The following is a 27,317-nucleotide window of genomic DNA, read 5'->3' as shown; positions in this document are numbered from 1 at the left end:
TGCAAGTATGTAGTCCAGCTGTAGTCACTTTCCCCAGTGTAAAGACAGCAAATTTACCTCAGAATTTGGACCATCATGTAAATGTTCCTTTCTTTCACTATAGCAGGCATCACCAAACAACAGAATTTAAACAGTTACTCAAGTTTACACAATATTCTTTCCCCTCCAAGCAAACAAGCACTGTCAATAGTGTTAACTGCTAATTTGGTCATCCCTCATTTCCATGTATTTTCACCATACACCTACTATTTCATTATGAGCATTCAGTGACACAGGAGAATATTACAATGTTTGCCTGTTGAGCAAATGAGCTTTTCTAGTTTCTTTTTGTCAAAGTTTTTGAAAAAAGACAATTGGCAAGAATGGCAGAGAAATCCAGCCGAAATCCTCAACCAGTCTTTCAGCTGTAGTATGACTGCTGGAAGCATGGCTGACTATAAGTGGCTGGATAATAAAATAATTTGTGCCTATAACCCAGAAAGTGACCAAAAATTGTAACACTCACAACACACTGGAGGAACTCAGCCGGTTGGGCAGCATCTGTGGAAGTGATCAGTTAACGTTTTGGGCCGGAACCCTTCGTCAGGACCGACCTGAAATGTTGACTGATCATTTCCACGGATGCTGCCCAACCTGCTGAGTTCCTCCAGCATGTTGTGAGTGTTGCTTTGACCCCAGCATCTGCAGAGTATTTTGTGTTGACCAAAAGTTGTATATCCTCAGCAATTCGAGATTATACTTCATTGAGCATAATCTTACATCTTTACATCAGCCACCATCAGGGTTTCTATTACTGAGAATAGTCATGAAGCCATTTACAATAGACCGGTGTTGAGCACCTCCGCTCCGTCTGCTACAAGTGGAATTTCCTAGTGACCAACATTTTAATTCCTATCCCCATTTCTGTTCCAGCATGTCAGACCATGGCCTCCTCTTTTGACATGACGAGGCCACTCTCAGGGTGGAGGAGTATCACCTCATATTCTGTCTAGGTAGCCTCCAAACTGATGGCATGAATATGGATTTCTCCTTCCAATAATTTTCCCTCCCCCTTTCTTCTTTCTCTATTCACACTCTGTCCTCCTTCCTTTCCAGTCCTGAAGAACTGTTCTTGGCCCGAAACATTGGTTGCTTATTCATTTCCATAGATGCTACCTAACCTGCTGAGTTTGTGTGTGTTGCTCTGGATTTCCAACATCTGCAGAAGAGCTTGTGTTTGTGTCAGGCATACTGAACAGTACAGACATATGGGAAAGGTCATCTCGCCAATGCTTGAGGTGAAGCTTTCTATTTTAAGAAATGTCATTTTCAGGAATGCAAACATGGCAAACAATTGTGCTTTTAAACCTGCAGTTACTGTATGTAAATAAGTTTACTGCACGTAAATATGCAGATGGCCTGGCATTTTCAATGTTTATACACACAAGCCCTGACAGAGCTAGTGTGTGAAGAAACTGCTCCAAAACTGGTTGAGCTGCTCACCAAGTGCCATTTCGGTGTTTGTGTTGTGGTATACAATGATGTCTGGCCCATACTGTCCCCTCTTTCAAAAGTTCTGGATTTATTCATTGGCTTTGAATGAGGGGAAAGAGCGACATTTTTCAGCAAGAGGGATTTGATCAGGTATCGAGCTGCTCTTCATATAGTGCCGTACGAGGAAGAGAGCCGCCATTGGCAGGAGCCTGCATCCTGGATAGAACTGGATTTGCGTTTGTCATAAGGAACATCTTTATAATAGTGCAGATGATTTTATATTGTACACGTACTTTATTCTCCTGGTGGTTGTTTGAATGTGTGTGTGTGGTTTTACCACAATAGAGGCTCTCTGTTGGTTGAGGCTGACCGTGGATGTTGCATTCCAGCTGTCCACGTGACATGCAAGCCAGGGCAGTACAATATGGAGAGCAAGCAGTTGTGTACGCAGCAGGCTCGCCCTCTCCATGCAGCTGTTGAGTCCAAAGGAATGGCAGAAACCCATACAGTTTGGCACCTGTAGCATTGCAGGAACTGGCAATCAGTACTGAACTCAACATTGGAACTCCACCCCAGATTTTTCCCCCTCAGGGTTTACTCCCAAAGCCATCCCCATTGAGTGGGCATAGTCGCAAGGCAGCAGTGGTTTAAAATCAGAAGTTTCCTTCTCCTAAATGAGCTGCCAACCACAGCTGACGAGCCCCATCTGCCCAAAGTGACTGGTTTCAAGGCGCCAGAAACCCATCTTTGCCCCTTCTCCTGTCAGTAGAAACGGTTCCATTAGTTTTATCACAATACAGTAACAATTAGAATTCTACTTGGGATGAAACTTTCAGAAGAATTTTGAAAATGCAAAATGTTGAATTAAAGTAAAGATTCAAGATTCAAGTACATTTATTATCAAAGAATGTATAAATTAGACAACCTTGAGATTTGTTTGCTCCCAGGTAGCCACAAAGCAAGAAACCCGAAGATCCCAATTTAAAGAAAAAAAGAATAAAAATAAAAATAAAAGTCCTTGTATAAAAAAAAGGCTTAACCTTGTTAGTATTAAGACAAACCAAATGAAGAACTGACTTTAAACAAATATATTTTCTTGAATCTAAAAGAGGTTCACCACCTATGTTTGCAGAATTTTCCCTCCCACCTACAAAGTATATATTAACATGAATCACAGGATAGCAAATCAGGAAGTCTCCTGCATAGTGCTAATCTGGGCTCGGTGTTTATCACGTGAAACCGGACAGTTTTGTATACAATTGAAAGCACCAGGCTGTCTGAAAATCAGCTCAGCATCTCCTTTCACATGAGAAAATAAACACAGCATGTTCACACTATGTTCAAGCATGTTCACACTATGTTCAAGCCAGCAACAAAGGAGGGAAAAGCAACTTAATTCTTATTAGGATTTTGAAGATATATCTTTCAGCAAACCTCCTCATTACCCAACACTTCTTGAAAGGTTGATATTTGCAAGCTAAAATTTTTTTACTACTTCCTGTATCATATTTCACATGTATTCATATAACCAATAAAGTAAACATTGCACAATAAAATCAACTGCATTACATAATAGGTTAGAACACCTGTTGGGTTACCTGTTGTTGTCTACAAACAAAAGAACAGTAGCCTGCAACAGAAAATGCTTAATAAGGTGAAATATGCAAACAATAACCATGCATTCACAAGCAATTGACAATGTACAAGCAAAAAACAAAACTGCCACATTGATTGGTATACTATTGAACAACTTTCCTTTGACAAGTTATCAAGGATTAACTCTTCTTCTGGGACCAAGTAAACGTATACTCTGTTAGTACCAAAGAGTTTCAATGGTACAAATAACATTCTCTATTCCTCATGCATCAACCCACATGATGTGTCTGGAGGCATTAACATAGATGCTTCTTTGCCTAAGCTATCCATTTGCAGTTGCAAAAATAGGTTATTACACAGCTCTTAGTAACGGCTACCATTATTTTTTCCTCCAACAATCAACACCAAAAAGAAACCACTTCCTCACTGATCTACCAAAGGAAGAATATCAAAGATTATCCAGGTGTTTTAAAACTCTGAAGCTTGCGTAAAAATGAAGAATCCCCAAAGCAGCAGATTAGCTTTCACTTCATAAGCCTATTTTGTACAAACTGATATAGTAATGATTACATTGCTACTCCTTGGAAATAAAGAGGGAGTGATCTGCTTGATGGCTCAATTAATACCATTGCAGATTTTTCCTAGCTAGAAGTATTATTTAATAATACAACCATGGAGTTCCTTATAGTAGTGTCCTAGGCCCAAACATCTTCAATAACTAAATCAAAGATCATAGGATCAGATCATAATACAACGATTAATTGTATTTAGAGCTCATCAGGTGATGAAGCAACATGTGCCCAAAAGCAATAAGTCCTAGACATTATTCAAACATGGGAATTTTTAGTATAACCATTTTTCAGAATAATCACCAACAACTTCAACATTTACTGTGCAAACTGCTAATTGGTGGCAGTGATCTGCCTTTTTGAATTACAGCAGTCCTTCTAGTGAAGGGACTCCGAAGAACCTGAAAATGTCAAAGTAAATGTATTATCAAAATACATATGTTACCATATACTACCTTGAGATTCATTTTCTTGAATGCATTTACAGGAAAAAGTAAAGAAATACAATTGAAAAAGGATCTAGTGCTTTCCCAGCATATATTTCGAATAAACTCTTCTCGGACTTCTCATCCCTGAAGAAGATGGCAGAATTTGTCTTCGAAGTATCAGATACAACCGATACCTGTACCTGGCTGGAAGCCCAAGAACAGTTTACTTGAAATATAACAGAATTTACAAAAGACTACACATAAACTAAGACTGACAAAAGAACAATGTGCAAAAGAAGACAAACTGTGCAAGTAAAAATGAATACTGATACCATGAGTTGTAAAGCATCCTTGAGAGCGAGTCTGTAGGTCGTTGTTCTTTGTAAGTGAAGTTATCGATGGTGATTCAGGAGCCTGGTATCTTGTAGGGTAATAACCTTATGTTCCTGAACCTGGTAGTGTGGGACCGCAGGCTTCTGTACTTTCTGCCTGATGGTAGTAGCGAGAAGCGAGCATGGCCTGCATGGTGAGGGACTTGATGACGGATGCTGCTATCTTGGCAGCACTCTATGTAAATGTGCTCATTGGTGGGGAGGGCTTTGCCTTTGATAGACTAGGCTGTATCTAACACTTCCTGTAGTCTTTTCCATTCCTGGGCTTTGGTGTTTCCATACCAGTTAGGGCACTCGAACTGTGCATATCGAAGCTCATCAAAGTTTTTAGTATCATGCTGAATCAACACAACGTAAGAAAGTAGAGGTGCTGGCATGTCTTCGTTGTCATGGCACTTACATGCTGCTCCTCGAACAGATCCCCTCTGATATGAAAATACCAAGGGATTTAAAGCTACCTCCAATCCCCTAATGAGGACTGGTTTCTTCCTCATGTAGGGGATAATCAGCTCTTTAGTTTTGCTGACATTGGGTGAGAGGTTGTTGTTGTGGCACCATTTAGTCAGATTTTCAGTCTCCCTCCTATATGCTGATCTGTCACCACCTTTGGTTCAGCCTATGACAGCGGTGGCGTCAGCAAACTTCAATATGGCTTTGGGGCTTTTACGTAGCCACACCATCATGGGTATAAAGTGAGTAAAGCTGGGGCACAAGCCCACAGCCTTGTGGCGCACCACTGCTGATGGCGAGTGTGGAGATGTTGACAATTTGTACTAACTGGGGTCTGCCAATGAGGAAATCGGGGATCCAGCTGCACAGGGAGGTATCAAGGCCCTGGTCTTGAAGCTCAGTGATGAGTTTTGAGGAGATGATGGTGTTGAATGCTCAACTGCGGTCAGTGAAAAGTATCATGATGTATGCAGCTTCATTGTCCAGGTATTGACAAACTGTAGTATTCCCTCCCATCTGCCTGTTAGTCTTGTCCTTCTTGGAAGGAGAGGTCATAGCTTTAGGAGGAGCTATTGGAGTAGCCTAGGTGAACAACCCTAAGAAAATTCGGTAGTAATATTCTTGACTTGCGATGATCAACCATCAACAACCATGGCCATCTTTGTGTGAGTTACAACTCCAATCAATGGAGTGTTTTCTCCTCAATCCCCCGACCTTAGTTTACCATGGACCCTTGTTGCCATATTATTAATGTCAATGTCAACAGCAGGCACTCTCAGCTTGGATCTATCCTTCAGTTCTTTGGTCCATACTTGAAATGACCAGAGGCTGAGTATTCCTGGTGAATCCTAAATTGTACTTTGTTGAGAAGTTGTTATCAAATAACTCCCACTTGCTAATGACACCTTCCATCTTTTGGTAACCTTTGAAAGCAGGCAAGCACGTCAGTGTGTGTAGTTGTGTAGACTGGATGTCCTGCTTTCTATGGCCAAAACAAGTCTGGGTTGTTGCTCAACTCTTCTGCAGAACAGCTCTCTAATTTTAGATACTATTTCAGATGTTTTGAGGAGAACTCTTCAATTGCTTTTGAGCAATTGTGTTGAGTCCAATTTCAGTCTTTGGGTAATTGCTGGCTGATGCTTGCCCATACTCAGGTAGAAGTTATAATATAATGTCTTGTTGAGCCACTCAGTGGACATTTAAGAGTCAATTGCAATGCTGAAGGTCTGGATCCATACATTGACCAGACCAAGTATGTTCGTCAGATTTCCTTTACTGGTAGACACTAATAGACCAACTAGGATTTTATGAAACTCCAGCATTTTCAGGGTCCAAATTATTGACACTGTGTTCTGAAAGAAACATCAAACCATACAAATGCTTCACAAAGACCATATCTGACAAGAGGAAGTCTAATCACTATCCCAAACCCTTTGATGGGCTCGTAATCATTAACTCCCCTGCAATTCACAGCCTGGGACTTCAATTGACCAGAATTTATTTCCACCATTTACCAGAAGTCCAGTATGGTAGAAATTGACCATTATCTGAATGAGTGCAATTCTCAAGAAACTCAACTCCAGGGTAAAGCAGTTTGCATGCTTAGCCTCCTATCCATCCAATCCTGCCTCACCTGTGCACCATGGTGTATGTTATCTACGAAATGTCATCCATTTATCTTCTACAGCATTCTGTCAACTTGTAATCTCTACCACCAAGGAGAATAAGGGCAGCAGGCACATGGAAACATCACACTTCCAATTCTCACTTGTATCAGGAATTCCAGATTTCACATGGAGTAAGTAGTTGTATTTTACTTTGACTGCTGTCATTGTAAATTATTTTTTTTAGAACATTGGTTAGTGTTCTTTCTCAATGGTGGTGCTCTCAGATCAATAATCCTATTTTATGTTAAGGGTCATAGCACACAGTCATTTCTTAATTCTGTAATTAGAGACCGCAAATTATCTGTTTGGTTGATCGTAGCACTTTGCTGTTGGAGAATGATGTAATGTTTACCATTTACATGTAATCTGATCACACCACACACCAGTATTTCAATACTCAGCAAACAGAATCCAAAGCTTTCACCAGTACCCCTGTATTATTTTGCTCAGTTCAATTTATGCTTTCATCCATAAAAAAACTTCCAAGCAGCCAAAGTAATTCCTGCTAAATGTGTACAGTACTCTTTTTTTCATAACTAAACCATTCAATAAATCCATTTATTTGAACTCTTGGAGTAAGCACAAAGTGATTGCCATTTTTTTAAAAACTGTCTACGTGGTTACGGGGGCCACTCAAGTCAGGATGATGAAATTTGATGTGAATACTGCAATAGATTAAGATATTTTAGCTATGAATTTTCCAATGAAAGATTTAATACACGGAGGTTTCAATGAGCAAAGATTGCTTTCTTTACCAACTGTCAGTCATGTACACAGTACCAAAGCATTCAAACGTGGGCCTGGATTTTGTGATCACTAGCTAAGTGACAGTCGTTACTGCGGACCATGAAGTAAGCTCCCATTAAGCTCTAGAACCCTGTGGCATGGATTCAAGATCAGGTTTGTAGGCATACAGATCTGGGATATAAATGCCATGAAAACTGGGCTTTCCCAATGTCTTTTGGTGTCCAGAATATTCTTCAGGTGATGTGAGGCATCCGTCGCTGGTGGATTCTTCCACCAAGGTGGCTGAGGTGGCAATCTAAATGAGGAAACAATTCAAGCAGTAAAAAGCTCTCAGATGTAACTTACTTTTTTTAATGTTCCCTGGTGGTCAGATAGAAAATGCTTGCGTCCTGCCTCCCATGGTAAACAAAAAACTACTCATACCCACCATTCTGTGATTGATGGGACCCTGCATTTCCAGCATAAAATATAAAGTCCTGCCCCAAAAGGGTGCTTTGACAGCATATTGATGCAATGCTAGCAGCTCCATTTCATCAGGAGTTTGAAGAGATTTGATATGTCACCAACAACTTTTGCCAATTTCTACAGAGAGCATTTTGACTTGTTGCATTACAGCCTGGTATGGCTGCTCCAATGTGCAAGATCACAAGGGACTGCAGAGGACTGTAAGCTCAGCTCAGCCAGTTCGATCAGGGGCACAAACCTCCCCACCATCAAGGACACCTTCAAGGGACAGTGCATCATTAAAGACCCTTAGCACATGGGACAGGCCCTCTTCTTGCTACTACCACCAGGAGGAGATACAAGAGCCTCAAGGCCCCCATTCAACTATTTAACAACAGCTTATTCCCCTCCACTACGGAGTTTCCGTACGTTCCACTTCACTGCACTGTTGCAGCTAAACAACAAATTTCACATCATATGTCAGTGATTGGAAACCCAATTTTGAGCTCTACATTTACTGGTTAGCAAAACTGTTAAAAACATTGAATGTTTAAGAATTGCTCTAGGATTCAAACATTATTCAAAATTAATCATATTTAAATGTTAAATAGTAAAATCTAAAATCAAGGTTCATAAAAATATTGAAATATAGTTAAAATACTAAAAGAAACACTGAATAAGTTGAAGTTTAATTTTCCTTACAGCCATTCCTCTCACACCACTGGGTTCAGGAACAGTTATTACCCTTCAACCTTCAGGCTTCTGAACCAGTCTGGATGAATTCATTCAGCACATTTCTAAACTGATTCCACAACCAGTGGACTTGCTTTCAAGGGCTCTACAACTCATGTTCTCTGTATCATTTATTTATTTAGTATTTGCATAGTCTGTCTTATTTTGCACAGAGGTTGCTTGTTAGCCTTTGTGTGTAATTTTTCATTGATTCAATTGTACTTCTTTGTTCTACTGTGAATGCCTGCAAGAAAATGAATCTCAGGGTAGCATATTGTGACATATATGTACTTTGATAATCAATTCACTTTGAACTCTCTACTGAAATGAATGGAATTATGGGCTCAACAGACAGGTTTCAGATAACAGGAAACTGTAAAAAAGCTGGTGCTCTTCTGAGGATCTCCAATATAGATTGCAGTCAAAAAGACAGTGATAATATGACTTCTCAAGAAGTTTTGCCTTGCACGTTTTTGTTAGTAGCCTTCAGTTTCAGGTTATCTGACCCTCTCCTAATCCAAGCAGTGTTGCACCAATAAATCTTGTGATGAATTAAAACCTGTCCTCAGCCAGCTTGCAATTTCCTCATAGTCAGAACCACTTAGACTATTCAGCTTTGCATTTTTCAACTAGATCACTCTCAATTCCCATCTCCAAATAATCAGCTGAAAACAAAAAAGAATGGATTATTACTGATAATCTCCATTGTTGGTTCAGCAGATCTGCCACTTTGTTCTGCAAGAAATGAAAAGTTGTCGTGGCTTGATAGCATGCAAGTTACAACAGTTTTTTGGGGAGGCACAAGTGAAAACAGGAAAAGTTCTCTAGCCCATCCAAGGAGGAGTCACAGAAAATATATATTAAATCTTTTTATCTTAATTTATTTTACTCATTCATCCGATATGAATGCTGCTGGCTCTGCCAACAGTCATCATTGATCTCTAATTGATCTTAAACTGAGGATGCATTTAACATTCAACACAGTGGCAGGTCTGTAGTCAAAGGCCATACTGAAGACTTCCTCCCCAAAGAACAGTGATGAATGTAACAGGCTTTAATCCCATTCTAGTAGCTTCACATTCATCATGACATATATTTTTAAATTCCGTATTTTATTTTAAAGCTCAAAATAAATTTATTATCAAAGTATACGTCACCATATAAAACCATAAAATTAATTTGCTTGCAGGCATACCCAATAAATCCAATAACCATAACAGAGATGTAATAGTAATAATGAATAAATAAGCAATAAATATCAAGAACATGAGATGAACCCTTGAAAGTGAGTCCATAGGTTGTGGAAATAGTTCAGTGGTGGGGCAAGTGAAGTTATCCCCTTTGGTTCAAGAACCTGATGGCTGAAGGACACTGTTCCTGAACCTGGTGGTGAGAGTCCTGAGGCACCTGTACCTTCTTCCTGATGGTAGCAGCAAGAAGAGAGCATGTCCTGGGTGGTGGGGGTTCCTGAGGATGGATGCTGCTGTCCTTCAACAACTCCTGTGTAGATGTGCTCAACGGTTGGGAGGGCTTTACTTATGATGCACTGGGCCATAACCACCACTTTTTGTAGGATTTTCCATTCAAGGGCATTGATGTTTCCATACCAGGCTGTGGTGCAGCCAATCAATATACTCTCCATCACACACCTACAGAAGTTTGTCAAAGTTTTAGTTGTCATCCCAAATCTTCATAAACTCCTAAGGAAGTAGAGTTGCTGCCATGCTTTCTTCATAATTGCACAAGTGTTGGGCCCAATACAGATCCTCTGAAATGATAACACCACGGGATTTAAAGTTGCTGACCCTCTCCACCTTTGATCTCCCGTTGAGAACTGGCTGAGGGACCTCTGGTTCCCTCCTGAAGTAAAAAAAATCAGCTCCTTGGTCTTACTGACATTGATTAAGAGATTGTTGTAGCACCAACTTAGCCAGATTTTTTATCTCCCTCTTATAATGCCAATTCATCATCTCCTTCAATTTAACCTATTACAATCATGTCAGCAGCAAACCTGAATTGGCATTGGAGCTGTGCTTAACTACAGTCTTAAGTGAAAAGTGAGTAGAGCAAGGGGCTAAGCACACAACCTTCTGGTGCACCTGTGCTGAAGGAAATTGTGAAGGAGATGTTGTTGCCAATCTGAACTAACTGGGATCTGCAAGTGAGGAAAATTGAGGATCCAACTGCACAAGGAGGAATTGAGGCTAAGGTCATGAAGCTAATTGATTAGCCTCAAGACCTTATTGAAGTTTATTGATTATTTATTCGCCTGAATTTAAATTTCTCGGCTGCTATGCTGGGATTCAATCTCAAAGCACCAAATTAGGAGTCTGAGTTCATCAACCATGGGATTGAGTTCAAGATCCATGAGGTAACGTTACAATTATATAAAACCTTGGTCAGACCCCAGTTGGAGTACTGTGTTCAGTTCTGGGCACCTCACTACAGGAAGGATGTGGATACTTTCAAGAGTGCAGAGGTGACTTACAAAGATGTTGCCTGAATTGGAGGGTGTACCTTATGAGAATAGGTTGAGTGAACTTGGCCTTTTCACCTTGGAGCAACGGAGGATGAAAGATGACTTGATAGAGGCGTATAAGACGATGAGGGCACTGATCGTGTTGATAGCCAGAGGCTTTGTCCCCAGGGCTGAAATGGCTAACACAAGGGGTCATAGCTTTAAGGTGCTTGGAAATAGGTAGCGAGGGAATGTCAGGGGTATGCTTATCCACACAGAGAGTAGGGGGTGAGTGGAATGTTCTGCCGGCAGTGGTGGTGGAAGTGATACAATAGAGTCTTTTAAGAGCCTCTTAGATAGGTACATGGAGCTTAGAAGAATAGAGGGCTATGTGCCAGGGAAAATTCTAGGTAGTTTCTAGAGTAGATTACATGGTCGGCACAACATTGTGGGCCAAAGGACCTGTAATGTGCTGTAGATTTCTATGTTCTATGTTATGAATGGTAGACCAGTACCTTAACTACCACACCATTCTATCATGTCATCTTCATGCATCAGTGCCAATGCTTGAAGCAACAACAGAATGAAAAGTCTTTGGAATATTGCAAGTCCAAAGGGAGTTAAAGGCCACTTATAACAATAAGATAGAGGAGCAGAATTAGGCCATTTCGCCCATCTAGTCTGCTCTCTTTACTCCCTCTTTCCTGGTCACCCTTGGGGACCCTGTTTGTAACAATGTTCTTGAACACAGTGTTGAAACTGTTCTTGGGAATTTCCATGGGATAAGGAGAGATGGTTGCACCTGTTGGGAAGATTTCTCTCATTTTGCTCCTGTCGTGGCACAAGGAAATTTACATGTTGTATCCAGGTAGCGGTCCAGTGAAAGCTCCCAGCCTGCTCTCAGGAAAAGGAACACCATCACTCCTCAGAATAAAAGCCTGTCCTTAGAATCTGCAAGTTTATCAGTGCTCTGCCATTTGATTTTCCATTAGCTAAACTTCTGTTGTGGCCTTGAGTATTGATTATAGTTCATAACACTACAGTCAACAAGTTAGAAATTAATTAGACCATGTTCATAACATTTATTCATAAATTAACAGGATCAGGCATTAGGGGAACTGATGCAGGCACTACTTCAGGTGAATAAAATTCAGACTTTACCAGAGCCTGCCTGAAGAGTTTGAAAAGACAGTTCCTTTGTGGCCAAGCAGATGAAAACAGAGGAAATAAATGTTGAGTACAGAGGGTGGGGAAGGTAAATTTATAAATTTATAAGCAAAATCCAGTTTGGTCCATAAAGATTGAACGTTAGAAAATCAATAATGACATGCTTTTATAATTAAAAACGTTATTTATTTAAAACAAAATCTCTAATCATAATTCCTTCCATTTCATTTGTTATGGGTTGCTGTCAACTTCAACTGAAGCTAGAAAAGTTCTACATTAAAGTTTGTCCTCAAGTGCCTAACTAAAAGGTGTCTTATTATGTATATATAATAAATAGAAAAGGTTTCATGCAATTGACACTCAGAAGAAATTTGAATCATCAGATTGCCAGACCTCATGGTGGCTTATTGTGAAAAACACCGACAATGGCCCAGGAATGCGGCTTGTACCTACTTCCTACCTGTAGTGGCATAATGGCGTGAAGCTACAAAAGAGAAAGCAGTATTGCACACAAATTCAACGGCGAAATAAAAATAATAATAAAATTCAAGATTTATGACTGCCTCAGAATAATATTTATTAAACCTGTAGGCTGAAAGTCTATGGTTAATAACTAAACCAGACAATGTAAACAGATGTATAACAAAGGCTGAGAGTTCGATTTATGAGTTTGTTTGAATATCAATGCAAATGTAGGCAGATGCACACAGCCCCTGGAGAAGTCCAACCGTCAAAGGTTTAATGACTGCCAGGTCCTGGTTCAAAGTATTTGTTTGCTCCCAGACAGCTGTGGATTTTACGCTCAGTATATTTTCAGTGCTTGTCTCAAACCACATAGAACAAGACAAGGCCAATGGAAAGGAGCTGACTGCTGGTTCTTCAATCACTCCCTGCACAATATTTGTACGCATGCTGAACACCAACTATTGTTCACATAATATAACATAAATATTATTGCTACGAAAGAGCCTGACTACCAGATTGCAGCTGATATCAAACACGCAAGAGATGTAGAGTTTCCTCATACTTTTTCCACAGCTGGGAATCTCTTTAAAAGTAGTTACAAGATTCCATCGGCCAACAACTGCGCCAGGTTTTTTAAAAAAAGTTAACGACTTATCAACAAGTTGCCTACTCTTTACCCATAGCTCGGTAAATCTTTATTTTTTAAACATAATTTCCTTTAAAAGCTATTTATATATTTATTTCCAATTCCTCACAGTCATATGCCTTAAACAATAGTTTCCTAAAAAGGATAGGTGATAGAAGAATATTTCAATAGATTCAAAGTATGTTTACGATCAGTGCTGTATACATGCAGTATACAACCCTGAGATTCTTCTTCCCAGACAGCCGCTAAACAAAGAAATACCATGGACATCCAACAGGCAAAAGAGAAAGAACAAGTTGCGCACACAGCAAAAAAAAACACAACGGAATATAAAACATCAAAACCACAGTTATTGGAACAGTCGAGGAATGTTCAGTTTGGTTCAGTACTATTTAGCGCTGTGTCATTTGTTGGCGGGAGGCCGCAGAGCCACTCCACTCTGATCAAAATCGCAGAAAATAGCACAACAAAAGGAGAAGCTAGATACCGGAAACACATACAACATGGACTGCAGAATCCAACCACAAACCGTGACGACTAAACCTTGCTCAGGACCCAAGGCTCTGGCACCATCCAGCGAGAGGGAGAGAAAGGAAGACCTGTCAAATGCAAGCACCCTTCCTCCGGGAGCAATAAACGAGAGCGAGAGAGAGACCAGTCACATGCAGGCAACTTCCTCTGGCAACAGCAAGCAAGAGGGAGAGAGAGGCAGCTCAAACACAGGCAGACCCACTCGCCTTCTGCTCTCATCCTCGTTGATCTGAATCTTGCTCGACTCCTCAGTCAGCAAGATCGATTCCACTTCTTGCCAATCATGGGCTTGTGCTCCATTTTCAGGCTTCCTAGCCTCCAGACTGCACACTACTCGAAACCTCTCTGGAGTCCCTCAAAGACAGCAAAGCACCAGGTTGCTCAATCAGCCTGAAAACTCACCATCAATACGTAGGCCACAGGTTCCAATAGTAACTGAAGGAAGAGGAGGCAGTAAAAGAAGTAGCTTCATGGACTGTCTGAAGGACGTCACCTTTGGTCACGTCATTCGCTGGTACCATCTTCTTCAGCAAATTTTGGTAAGGTTGAGAATAATTAAGTTATGGTCACCACAATTATAACTGTAATAATTTGATACGCAGTGTAGGCTCAGATTTTCCTCACAGAAACTGCCTCAGTCTTTACCAGCAAGACAACGCATGGCAACAGGCCTGCGAGTGTGTGAATGGTTCTACACACAGAGCCTTAACTCACTTTGTCTGGAAAATCTAAGCCACGTCCCCTAACTTACACTACACTATTGTCTCTCAAAAACATTTTCAAACAGTCAGCAAGTTCAAATACCAATAAAAGTTAAGCCATTTGTACCTCAAGAACAGTAAAAAAAAAATTACAAGATATATAAATTGTCCAAAATTTACCTCTGTCTTTCACAGTTAATGCTCTTGCTGTGTAATTAAATACAGGACATTCAGGTAGCTTTCTTTGCCAGATAATGGGGAAATGCTGGAAGTTTATGCTCCAAATTCAGCCTGCGCTACTGTCCGAAGACTGGGCACATACCTCCAGGAAAATGCCGAGATGGAACAAACTCGTGGACAGTCCCACTGGAAAATGCTGGCAACTTAGCACATGGCCATCAATGTTTCCCAATGGTTCTTTATTTACAGTCTTAATTGATATTTAACTTCATGCTGCAAACATACCAATTACAAAGGGCAACCTATAGCTAGAACTTAATGTATGTGCCAATCAGAGCTTAGACCCTTGGCTTTCCATTAACATGCATCCAAAACAAAACAAAAACTAGGAGAATAAATCAGGGTATAAAATATGCAGGAAGTTATATAGCAATCAAATTATTGCATGCTTGATACCACCGATCCCTCCAAAACAATATGAACCTATGAACATGAACAAAACACTTTCGGATCTCACTACTATATCCCTGTAAATGCAATTCTATTTTGAAGCAGCTCCTGAAATAAAAATAATCAGAAATGACAAATCATTATATTAATGACCAGATAGATGGGCATCAGCATCATTCAGAGATCTTAATCTCATAATTTACACAGTGCTGAACTCCAGCTCACACTTGAAGTCTTTTTCATCTTATATTATCTGATTTATTATGTAAATAATCAGACGGCAGACATTTCAGGGCCAAACTGCATGTGACATTTTAAACAAATTTTTCACCTCCAACCCCAGCCCAGAAGTTTGTCGTTATATATTGATTCTAGCCACTGAACATACTGCTATCATAACAGCATTAGTAAAATAAAATTAGATATGATAACATTACAGCCAAGTCCAATGATAACAAGTTCTTTTGCAACAATAGTCAGCACCTTCCTTTCACATTTTGCAAAATGCAAGTGCTTCTATTTTTGTTTTTACCAATTTACAAAACAATGGAAGCATTACATACAGTTGAACTAAAATCAGTTTATGCTTTTCAGACACTGTGCATATTTTTAATGTCATCACAGTCACGAGGACAAGTAAATCCAGAGATTTCAAATTGCTGCTAGCTCCAATTCTACCATAATAGCGGCATTTTCCAATTTATTACTGCATCCTTTTAGAAAAGCAACTGGCAACTCTTTAATTTTCATTATGTCAAAGCGAAGATTAAGACATTTCCCGTTTCTGAGTCAATTTGATTTTTTCATTAAACGGAATGAAAATCTAATGTACTAAGCAAGAAACTAACAATTCACACCCGTCCAAAACAAGTGGGATAAAGGTTTGCCGGGATACTGACACTTCATCCACACTACGCCGGATAATTTTGAAAACGAAGCTTCTTCTCTTTGTTTTGACCTTCTGTCCACACTGAAACGGCGTTTTCATCCCCCAAAAACTGAGATTTTCAAAAACACTCTCCAGAGTGTGTAAATTTCAAAACGATTGTTTCGCGTTGTAGTGTGGACGGGGTAAACGGAGAGATTTTAAAATGTTATCAACACAACAACAATGCTTTTTCTGCTTCTGCTTGGTGCTGCACAAGCACTGCCGGATGGCTGTTCTTGGCTCTTGGTTCTTGATCCTCCAAAATATTCCGCATGAAATTTAAACTGGAGGTGGATTTCAAGCTGGTCCCCTCAGTTTCTCTGTTTGCATCCTCTGTTCTTCTGCCCGTACCCTCCGGTCTCCCAGTCTGCGGTGGTTGTACCCTCGATCTCCTGTACCCCAGGGCCTCCAAGCCGGCACTGTCGCTGACTGACCACCGCTGTTATAACGCACAGTCAGTGTGAATGGTGTGAGAGTTAAATTGTAACGTGAGCTTTTTAGACTAGATCCCCTAAATTGATTTGATTGAACCTATCTTTAAAAATATTAATGTCAGGAATACTGCGCAGGTCTGGCGGCAGAAGATTCCACTCTCTTGGTTCTTGGTTCTTAATCCTCCAAAATATTCCGCATGGAATTTCAACTGGAGGTGGCGGAGGGTGGGCTTAAGAAGGAGATTTTTGAAGAAGAAAAGCTGCCTTAAATTTAATTGGGTTTGGTTGTGTGACTGCGTTAGGGTTAAGATTATTCCATGCTTTAATTGTGCGGGGGGAAAATGAATTGCTGTACACATCTGACTTGGTAGTTAGTATTTCAAATTGAGTTGAGTGCCCTCTTCTGCTCCTAATAGGTTTGGGTTTGATCTGGGATTGGTAGTCTATGTTGAGTTGACCATTTAACATTTGGTAATTGTTGATCTTGTTGATCTTGGGTAGAGGACGGCTTCATGCTTGTGTTGTTTACTTTATCGTCTACGTTAATAGCTTGTTTGGAATTAGCTCTGCTGACTTTGTAATCGTTTGTCACTCACAGAAACAGCTCGATTTCATTGTCTGTCTAATGAAGAAGTCCGGTCTGATTTTCCCAGCAGAGGTTTTCTTTGTATTCCTCGAAGACATTGTTGAAAACTTACTTTCACTGTTGTTGTTGGTACTCTAGTTTTTGACCAATGGATATAGCACAACGCCACCGGAGTGTTTTCGAAAATCTCCGTTTGTATTCCTCGAAGACATTGTTGAAAACTTTCTTTCACTGTTGTTGGTACTATAGTTTTATTCTATGGAAATAGCACAACGCCGTCGCAGAAACGTAAATATTATCCGTTTCCTCTTCGCTTGTTTTCTGTAGATGTGTCTGCGCATGCCCAGTAGGAGTAGATTTGCCCAAATATCCGTTTTGGTGTGGACAGAGATATTTTGAAAAACGCGTAGTGTGGACGCCTGTCACTTTTACTCGAAACCGGCATTTTCAAAATTATCCGGTCTAGTGTGGATGTAGCCTAAGTCTAATGCTTTTGCTGTCTCTTCAAAACAAAAGCAAAAACCAAACCAAATGCAGATTGGCTATTCGTTTTGTGAAGCACCTCTATCGCAACCCACAGGGGTGATCCCCTGCTTCCTACTGCATATCACATTAATTCCCACTCCAACATAACTTGTCCATCTGTCGCCCAACAACAGCTGTACCGAGATCAAATGTAAACTAGAACAATGACGACTCACTTTCCATCCAGACACTTTGCAAATTTCTGGAACTAAACGGAGACCGAATGTTCCAGTTTCAGGTCAAGTAGTTGCTCATCGTTCCCCATACTTTTATTTTATTTGGAGATTCAGCAAAAAAAAAAACAGGCCCTTCCGGCCCAATGAGCTGCAACCGACCTATTTAACCCTAACCTAATCGCAGGGCAATTTATAATGACAAATTAAGTTACTATCTTTGGACCGAGGAAGGAAACTGGAGCACCCACAGGAAACACATGGGGTCAGAACCAGAACTGAATGTCATAGTTATGTCCTTTCTTACCCAGTTTACTTACAATGCCTTGCTATCAGGTCAGTTCTCGGACTCCTTATATTGCAATCTGTCTTAACCTATCTCTAGGCTTTTGTCTTACACCTCACTCCTACCCCCTGAGATCCTTTGAAAATTATTAACTCTACACTCCCCTTACTCACCCCTCCAATTTCTGAGGAAGAGAAGATTAACTCATTTCTCTTTCCACACTAGCTGAGTTCTTCCAGCCTTTCTCTTTTTACCTCAGTTCAATATTTCATTTAAAGACTGTCAGAGCAACGTTCCCATTGTACAGTACAGCCTCAGCCTAATTTCTGTTCTGAAATTAAACTCAACTTTTAAGTTAGGGGTGTGGCACTATAAAACTCCTTTGAAAATAGCAAAATTCAACACAACATACACATGACAGCCAAGAAATTTAATTGCATAACATCTAACCTCAATGTTATGTCTGTGATAACAAACTTTGCAAGTGCAAAACATACTAACGGCAACTGCCAACCTAGTCATATCACTTGCAAATTTGATTGGGTATTTCCTTATATATCAGTTGCACATTAAACCACATCATTCACCATCAACGTCTTGCAGGGAATTGAGATCCTGGCTGCCCAAGAGTGGTCAATTCTCCTGATAACGCACCCTAAGGCCACTTCAATCCTCCTGAGATCACAAATGACCATTAAGGAAGTCTAACTTGGCTTGAGTTTGTGTATCACAAGTATTCGAACTTGTACACGACAAGTACATGACAGATGAGGTTTTGCTTAAAATGTAGTGCATTAGTTAATGCAAATAAAAAAAAACAAATGTTAACCAAATCCTGACACAAGCACTAGGTTTTGCAAGTCCGAGGATTAATATTTGATTCCTATCTGAAAAATACATAGTTCATATAAAAGTAAACACTGCTCTTTATAAAACCCAATGTCTTCAATAAAATGCAAAAGGATTCAGAGGCACCATTCAGAAGGCAAAGGGGATGGTCGATATTTTGGGTCAAGACCATTTCTTATGTAACAAAAGCTACAAAACAATAAAAAGTGTTGGAAACATTGATCAGGTCAATTCGCAAAGTGTAAAGAAAAAGAAAAATTAATGTTTTATGAGCAGACTATTCACCCTAGAGAAAAAAAAAATTTTTTAAATGCTGAGAGGATGGGGAGCATTGGTCCCTCTAAGCCGCACAGGTGCATGACCGCGTAGTAACTGAAACGCTCCTGCACATAGCCTTTGTTGCCGTGCAGGTGAAACTTTCTTTGATACAATGTTAATATAAAGTGCCGCGTATTTTCCAGGTCATGTAAAAATTTCCTGCTTAGGGCAATGACTGGACAATGCAACTGTAAAAAAAATAGAGGAAACATTGGTGGGGAGGGGATAGACAGGACAAAAGGAATATCTCTGTTGGGTTGGGCCCCAGTTCACAGAGCTCAGTCGAGTAAACTCTTGGGGACTCCTGGATGAGGATTACAGAGGCATGAGAGAGGACTTGGACAAAGTTGATTGGAAGGGGACACTAGCAGGGATGATGGCAGAGCAGCAATAGCTGGAGTTTCTGGGAACAATTCAGATTGCGCAGGATAGATACATCAGAAGGAAGATGAAGTATTCTAAAGGGAGGGTGAGACAACTGTGGCTGACAAGGGAAGTCAAAGGCAGCATAAAAGCAAAAGAGAGGGCATATAATATAGCAAAACTTAGTGGGAAGTTAGAGGATTGGGAAGCTTTTAAAAGCCCAACAAAAGGAAACCATAAAAGACCATAAGGAGAGAAAAGATGAAATATGAAATTAAGCTAGCCAATAATATCAGAGAGGATACAATAAATATTTTTTTCTCATATACCTGTATAAAGAGAGGTGAGAGCAGATACTGGACTGTTGGAAAATGATGTTGGAGAGGTAATAATGGGGAAAAAAAAATAGTAGTAAGTATTCTGTGTCAATCTTCACTGTTGAAGACACTAGTAGAGCACCAGAAATTCAAGAGTGTCAGGGGGCAGAAGCGAGTGTAGTTGCTTTTACTATGGAGAAGGTGCTTGGGAAGCTGAAAACTCTGAAGGTAGACAAGTTGCCTGGACCAGATGGACTACACCCCGGTGTTCTGAAGGAGGTAGCTGAAGAAATTGTGGAGGCATTAGTAATGATCTTTCAAGAATCATTAGACTGGTTCCAGAGGAGTGGAAAATTGCAAACATCGCTCCACTCTTTAACACGGAAAAAAAGGAAATTATAGACCAATTAGCCTGACTTCAGTGGTTGGGAAGATGTTGGAGTCTATTATTAAGGATGAGGTTTTGGTATACCTGGAGGCACATGATAAAATAGGCCAAAGTCAACACGGTTTCCTTAGGGGAAATCTTGCCTGACAAATCTATTGGAATTCTTTGAGGAAATAACAAGCAGGGTAGATAAAGTAGAATCAGTGAATGTTGGTTATTTGGATTTTCAGAAGGCCTGTGACCTGGTGCCAGAAATGAGGCTTCTTAACAAGCTAAGAGCCCATGTTATTACAGGAAAGGTACTAGCATAGATAGAAGACATCTTCAGGAGCGGTGTCTCAGAAAGACGGTGTCCATTATTAAGGACCTCCAGCACCCAGGACATGCCCCTTTCTCACTGTTACCATCAGGTAGGAGGTACAGAAGCCTGAAGGCACACACTCAGTGATTCAGGAACAGCTTCTTCCCCTCTGCCATCCGATTCCTAAATGGACATTGAAGCTTTGGACACTACCTCACTTTTTTAAAATATACAGTATTTCCATTTTTGCACTGTTTTTAACCTATTCAATACACATATACTGTAATTGATTTACTTATTATTTCTAATCTATTTTTTCCTTCTATATTATGCATTGCATTGAACTGCTACTGCTAAGTAAACAAATTTCACGTCACATGCCGGTGATAACAAACCTGATTCTGAAAATTGGCTGACTGACAGGAGGCACAGAGTGGGAATAAAGGGGGCCTCTTTTGATTGGCTGCTGATGACTAGAAGAGTTCATCGGGGGTTGGTGTTGGGACTGCCTCTTTTCACATTATATGTCAGTGATTTGGATAATGGAATTGATGGCTTTGTGGTCACGTTTGCAGATGATGTGACGATAAGTGGAGGGGCATTTAGTATTAAGGAAGCAGGGACTGCAAGACTTAAGACAGATTAGAATGGGAAAAGAAGTGGCAGATGGAATATGATGTAGGAAAGTGCATGGTCATGCACATTCATAGAAGGAATAAAGGTGTAGACTATTTTCTAAATGGGGAAAAAAGTCAAAAATCAGAGGTGCAAAAAGGAACTTGAGAGTCCTCGTGCAGGATTCTCTAAAAGTTATCTTGCAGATTGAGTCGGTGGTAAGGAAGTCAAGTGCAATGTTAACATTCATTTTGAGAGGACTAGCACGTAAAAGCAAGGGTGTAATGTGGAGGCTTTGAAACACCTTGATCAGACCACACTTGGAGTACCGTGAGTATTTTATGCCCCTTACCTAGCTGGCATTAGACAGAGGGACCAGAGGAGGTTCACGTGAATGTTTCCAGGAATGAAAGTGTTAACATAGTAGGCTCTGGGCCCATAATCACTGAAGCTTAGAAGAATGAGAGGGATCACTGAAACTGATTGAATATTGAAAGGTCTAGATGGAGTGGCAGACCAGAGGGCAGAGGCTCAGAATAGAAGAATTTCTTTAACCAGAGCACTGGTGAATCTGTGGAATTCATCGCCACAGAAGGGTGTGGAGGCCAGGTCATATTTAAGGCAAAGATTGATAGGTTCTTGATTAGTCAGGGAGTCAAAGATTACGGGGAGAAGGCAGGAGAATGGGGTTGAGAGGGATCATAAATCAGCCATGATGGAATGGTGGAGCAGACTTGATGGGCCAAATGGCCTAATTCTGTTCCTACAGCTTATGGTCCAAATCAATTAATGAGTGAAACAAGAGACAGAAGACAAAGAGACACGCACAGCTGTGAAATGCAGGTCATGCAATGGCATGCTAGGTTAATGTTACAAATGGATTTCTTGTAGCAGAAATAAGTAATTCTGACACAAACCTGAATTATCTGAAATGGTTCTATTCAATATTGAGTCTTGAAGGCTTCAATGTGCCCAGACAGGAGGTGAAGTACTGTTTTTCAAGTTTACGTATGTGAGGCCACAGATAGACTGGTTACAATGTATGTAATGGAGAATTAAAGTGACAGGCATTTCCCAGTAACTTTTGTGGACTGAACAGAGATTTTCTTTAAAGCAGTCACTAAGATTGCATTTTGTTTCCTCGGTACAAGAGGAGACTGCATTAAGAGCACTGCGTACGGCACGAGATTGGAAGAATTGCAAGCAAATTACTGAAACATTAACTGTTTCTCTCTCCACAAATGCTGCTTGAACGTCTTGAGTTTTATTTCATATATCCAGCATCTACAGTCATGCAAAGCAGTACCCATTCCCACTGCTGATGGACCTGAAACTCTGGTAATGGAAGTCCTTGATGGATCACAGTCTGATATTTTAATTACTTTAGACACATCAAAAAGTCAACTTCAGGTGCCTGCCAGCTATCTACTTACGTTGAATAGAAACAAACCTGTATCAATCTCATTGGTCTTTTTTTCATATGATGAACATGACCTGCATGGCTCACTATTCCTTCCAGATGCCATGATGTTGCAGTTCTGTAAAAAGGTTGAAACCCAACAATTCAGAGAAGATAGCCATTTAGTAAAAAGTATGTTTTAATGTGCTCTTTTTAAAAAACTGACATAAGGTTCAGTGTTTTTGCAATGACAATTGTTTTTGTTTATCCTAATTTCTATAAAATTACCTACTGTAATTAAAACAACTCTAAAACTAACTACATGCTGAGCAACACACACAAAATGCTGGTGGAACACAGCAAGTCAGGCAGCATCTATTGGAAAGAGTAAACAGTCGGTGTTTTGGGCCGAGGCCCCTCATCGGGACTGAGAAGAAAGGGGGAAGATGCCAGAATGAGGTGGTGAGGGAGGGGAAGCAGGCTAGCCGGAAGGGAGTAGCTGAAGCCAGGTGGGTGGGAAAGGTCAAGGGCTGGAGAAGAAAGAATTTGATAGGAGAGGAGTGGACAGTGGGAGGAAGGGAAGGAGGAGGGCACCCAGGGGGAAGGGATAGGCAGGTGAGAAGTGAAATTTCAGAGTGGGGGTTGGAGGAAGGGCGAGGGGGAATTGGCACACTGGAAGGAGATATCAATATTCATGCCATCAGACTGGAGGGTACCCAAATGGAGGTGTTGCTCCGCTACCCTGAACGTGGCTTCACCTCGGCACAAGGAGGCCATGGATCAACACGCTGGAACAGGAATGCGAATCAGGATTAAAATGTTTGGCCACCGAGAAGTCCTGCATGTGGCAGATGGCACAGGGGTACCCGATAAAGTGGTTCCCCCAATTTACGACAGATCTCACCAACGTGGAGGAGGCCGCTTCGGAAACACTGGACACAAAAGGCAACCCCTGCAGATTCACCGGTGAAATGCTGCCTCACCCAGAAGGACTGTCTGGTGCCCTGAACGGAGGTGAGGGAAGAGCCGTACGGGCAAGTGTAGCACTTACGGTTCTTGCATGGACGAGTGCCTGGAGGGAGATTAGTGGGGAGGGAATCGCGGGGGGGGGGGGAGAACAATCGCTGCAGAAAGCCGGGGGGGGGTGGAGGTCAAGAAATGTTAGTGGAGATATGGTGTTGGATGTGGAGGCTGATGGGGTGGTAGGTAAGGACAAGAGGGACTCCATCACTGTTACAGCAGCAAGAAGAAGGGGTGAGCATGGATACACGGGAAATGGAGGAGAAGCAAGTGAGGGTGGCAGCCATTATAGAGGGAGGGCCATTCTTTAAAGAAGGAGGCCATCTCAGATATCTTGGAATGGCAAGTAACATCCTGGGAGCAGATGCGGCAGAGGTGAAGAAACTGAGAAAAGGAGATAGTGTGGGAAGGGTATACTTGAGAATCAGTCGGTTATCAAAGATGTCCATTGACAGTTTGTCTCCAGAGAGATCAAGAAAGGAGAGGGAGGTGTCAGAAGTGGATCAGGTGGATTTAAGAGCAGGGTGGGCAAGTTAGAAGCAAAATTGATAAAATTGTTCTGCTCTTTTTATCAACAGATCACTATCATACTTCAATTAATCTGTTCCTACAAAAACCCTTAGCTACCACCTGCATTCCATTTGATTGTGTGACTTTATTTGCATAATCAAAAGATCAACAAATTATCTTCCAGTAGAACACAGAGGTTATATCGAGGCTGACAACTAATCACATTTTAATTAAAGAATATTTAACAGATCTTCCATGGAATCAAAACATTGAATGCCAAGAGCTTGAATGCAGACCCTGAACTTACGTGCCTCCCTGTAATTCAAAGGAAATGTGTCTGTTTCAGAAGACATTAACCTGGGATTCCAGTCCCCTATAAAACTCGCAGAGGCTGCAGGGTGAACATCTAAAGATCTTTAGTACAAGGCAATTTCCCAGGATACTGACAGACTTTTACTGCTGTACCACTGAGAGCATACTCACCAACTGCATCTAGTGTGGTATGGCAATTGTCCTGTATCGGACCGCAAAGCACTCCAGCGTGTGGTGAAAACTGCCCAGTGGATTATTGGCACGCAATTGCCACATCTACCACAAACGCTGCCTGGGCAGGGTGAAAAGCATTATCAAGGATGCATCTCACCCTAACCATGAACTTTTTACTCTCCTCCCATCCGGTAGGCAGTACAGGGGCCTCTGCTCCCACACCAGCAGGCACAGGAAGAGCTTCTTCCCTGAGGCTGTGACCCTGCTGAACCTCACATCACAGCGCTAAGCAGTATTGCATCCATATTGTACTGTCTCAGTACTTTTATATTTGTGTGCTGTAGCACTTACTTTTTATTCGCAGTTATTTTGTAAATAACACTATTCTTTACATTTCCGGTTAGATGCTAACTACATTTCATTGGCTTTGTATCTGTACTCAGCACAATGACAATAAAGTTGAATCTAATCTAATCATGCTAATGGTGGTTGTGGCCTAAACAATGTTGGTCTGCTCTCAGTAACGGGGGCTAATTTGGGTCTGAATGCCAATGATCAGCCTGGAAACCTGTAATCAGGCTGTGTCTGGGCACACCTTCTACTAGTACCAACTGCAATTTCAACAAGCTCTTTACAGTAGGACTTCCCCAACCTTTTTTTTTATGCCACGGACCCCTACCACGCTGTAGACCCCAGAATGGGAACACCTGGCTTACAGGTATCTTGTTTACAGCTCTGTCTCCAACAAGCTCCGCCCACTGCAACGCATTATTGGCAACCAAACACCAACAATAGGGTATGGGCTAGATATAATTATTTCTGGATCACTGTGAGAAGGGTGAAGAGAAGGGGAAATCGCATCACAGAATCCCTCCCGAGAATGAGTGGGCTCATATTATCGGATCCCCATCTTGATTGGATAGGAAGGAGGCATCACATCACCATGAGGCCTGTCTGGAGTGGAATGACACCGCAGGAGCTCTTATCAGCACTGGCCGGGTGAGCTGTTAATCTCAGCTCATTCACATCAGTGACTTTCTGTTGGAACGGGCTCAGGGGTCACTACTAGATCCCTGCTTGGTGGGGCTGGCGCGGCGCCGACTGAAGATGCGAAAGAGCTATGAAAAGTCCTGACCCAGTCGCCCCTCCAGCCCACCCTCCAGAAATGGCCGGGCAGTGCCCGCTCTTTGTAGTCCGAGTGGACCCACCCCGCCATTCTCTTCCCCCGCCCGGATCACCTCCAAAAACGTGCCTCTTACCCCTTCTGCAGTCGGGATAGCGACGGCCGCCCTGCAGGGGGAAAAAATGCAAAGCAACAGGTTAGACAGTGATCGGGAGAGACTTGATCTTGACTTGTGAGCAGAAAGCAGACGATACTCACAGCAGCGTCACTCCAACCCACTCGCTCCGCGATCTCCCCTCGACTCGACCCAATGCACCTGAGCAAACAGCGACGTCACCTCCTGGCTTCAGAGGGAGGAGCCGTGGAAACCAGCCCCACGGCGCTCACTGGTTACCGGCCTGCCGGCCGCAATGCTCCCGTCCAAACGCCAGGCTTTCAGTATACTCTCCGACGCGTTTCCACGCCCTCTGATGAAGTCTGAGATGGGGACTCGGACTGAAGTAACCCCAACTGCATCTTCCTTCCCACCCTAATGAAAGGTCTCCAGAGACACATGCCCAGACAGACACCAAGTGCCAAGGTCATCAAGTGGGTGAAGTACGCCTTTTGGGCTTCCCCAAACTTGTTGGTCTTCCAGCACGTAAGGACTGGCACATAGTTTGGTGTCGCTAGTGCTACGGCTCTGTGGGGAAGGACCACAATCTAGTGTCCTGATTCTGCACAGGAGAGGTAATAAAATGAGAGGGGTGTCGCAGTGGTGCTCTGTTTCTTCACCTCCCTCCTCATCACCATCCAGGAACCTAACCAGTCCTCCTGAGTGAGACAGAGCTTCACTGCCTCGCTTCCAACCCAGTCCACTGCATTCAGTGCTCATATTGTCACTTCCTCTGTGCTGGTGAAGCCTCCTGGGGCCTGGACAACTTTTCTTTTTGGAGCACTAAGCCCTGTGTTCTCAATAACCATCTCGAGATTTTGGTTTCATGTCATTTTAACTCTCCAATTAAATTCTGACATGTCTGCCCTCTGCCTTCTTGGTTACAGGAAAGGCCGAACTCAAACTGAAACAGCAACATCTCATATTATGTTTGGGTAGCTTACAACCCATTGGTAAGAACACTGAAATTTCTATTTTCAGTTTATCCATACTCCCTGGTGTTCTCCTTCCATACACACCCATTTGTGCGCCAAATTTTCTTCTCTATTTGTGCATCTGTCACTTCTCCACCCTGTCATATGGTTTCATCTGTCCATCACCTCTGCCCATCTGGTTCCACTTATCACCTACCAATCACTAACCCACCGCCTCCCTTACATACAGTCACTCCCCCTTCTCTGCCCTCATCTCTGAAACATCAACTTGCATCTCTTGCCTCCACAGATACTGTTTGACTGACTGAGTTATGTGTTCTGCCTTTTTGTTTCTCATGTTCAGAGGCATAGCAGGTAAAAGGATTATATAGGAAACGTGGGCTTGGGAGCCAATGGTATTTCTACTGAAACTCTAGAACTTGAGATACAAATCCACCACAACATTTTTCATGTCTGGAGAGAGGAGGGCATGCCAAGGAACCCCCACCCATGATGTACCCTCTTCTCATTG

At 41.7% G+C, this 27,317-nt stretch overlaps 1 protein-coding gene across 1 annotated transcript in view; it reads right to left on the bottom strand.

The window, feature by feature from the left end:
* LOC134352359 (bcl-2 homologous antagonist/killer-like) overlaps nt 1–26,113 on the bottom strand; it is a 35,286-nt gene extending 9,173 nt beyond the window's left edge. The window contains exons 1-3 of the mRNA XM_063059666.1: nt 25,976–26,113; nt 25,854–25,884; nt 22,630–22,717 (exon numbers count right to left, since the gene is read on the bottom strand). Coding sequence (XP_062915736.1) covers nt 22,630–22,705 — 76 coding nt within the window. The 5' untranslated portion in view covers nt 22,706–22,717; nt 25,854–25,884; nt 25,976–26,113. The remainder of the gene's footprint in view (nt 1–22,629; nt 22,718–25,853; nt 25,885–25,975) is intronic.
* Nucleotides 26,114–27,317: the final 1,204 nt, after the last annotated feature.

The sequence above is a fragment of the Mobula hypostoma genome, chromosome 9 (assembly GCF_963921235.1).
Source record: "Mobula hypostoma chromosome 9, sMobHyp1.1, whole genome shotgun sequence".
Lineage (NCBI taxonomy): Eukaryota > Metazoa > Chordata > Chondrichthyes > Myliobatiformes > Myliobatidae > Mobula > Mobula hypostoma.
Note: the sequence above shows the minus strand (reverse complement) of the source record. Positions and strands in the feature narration are given on the sequence as shown.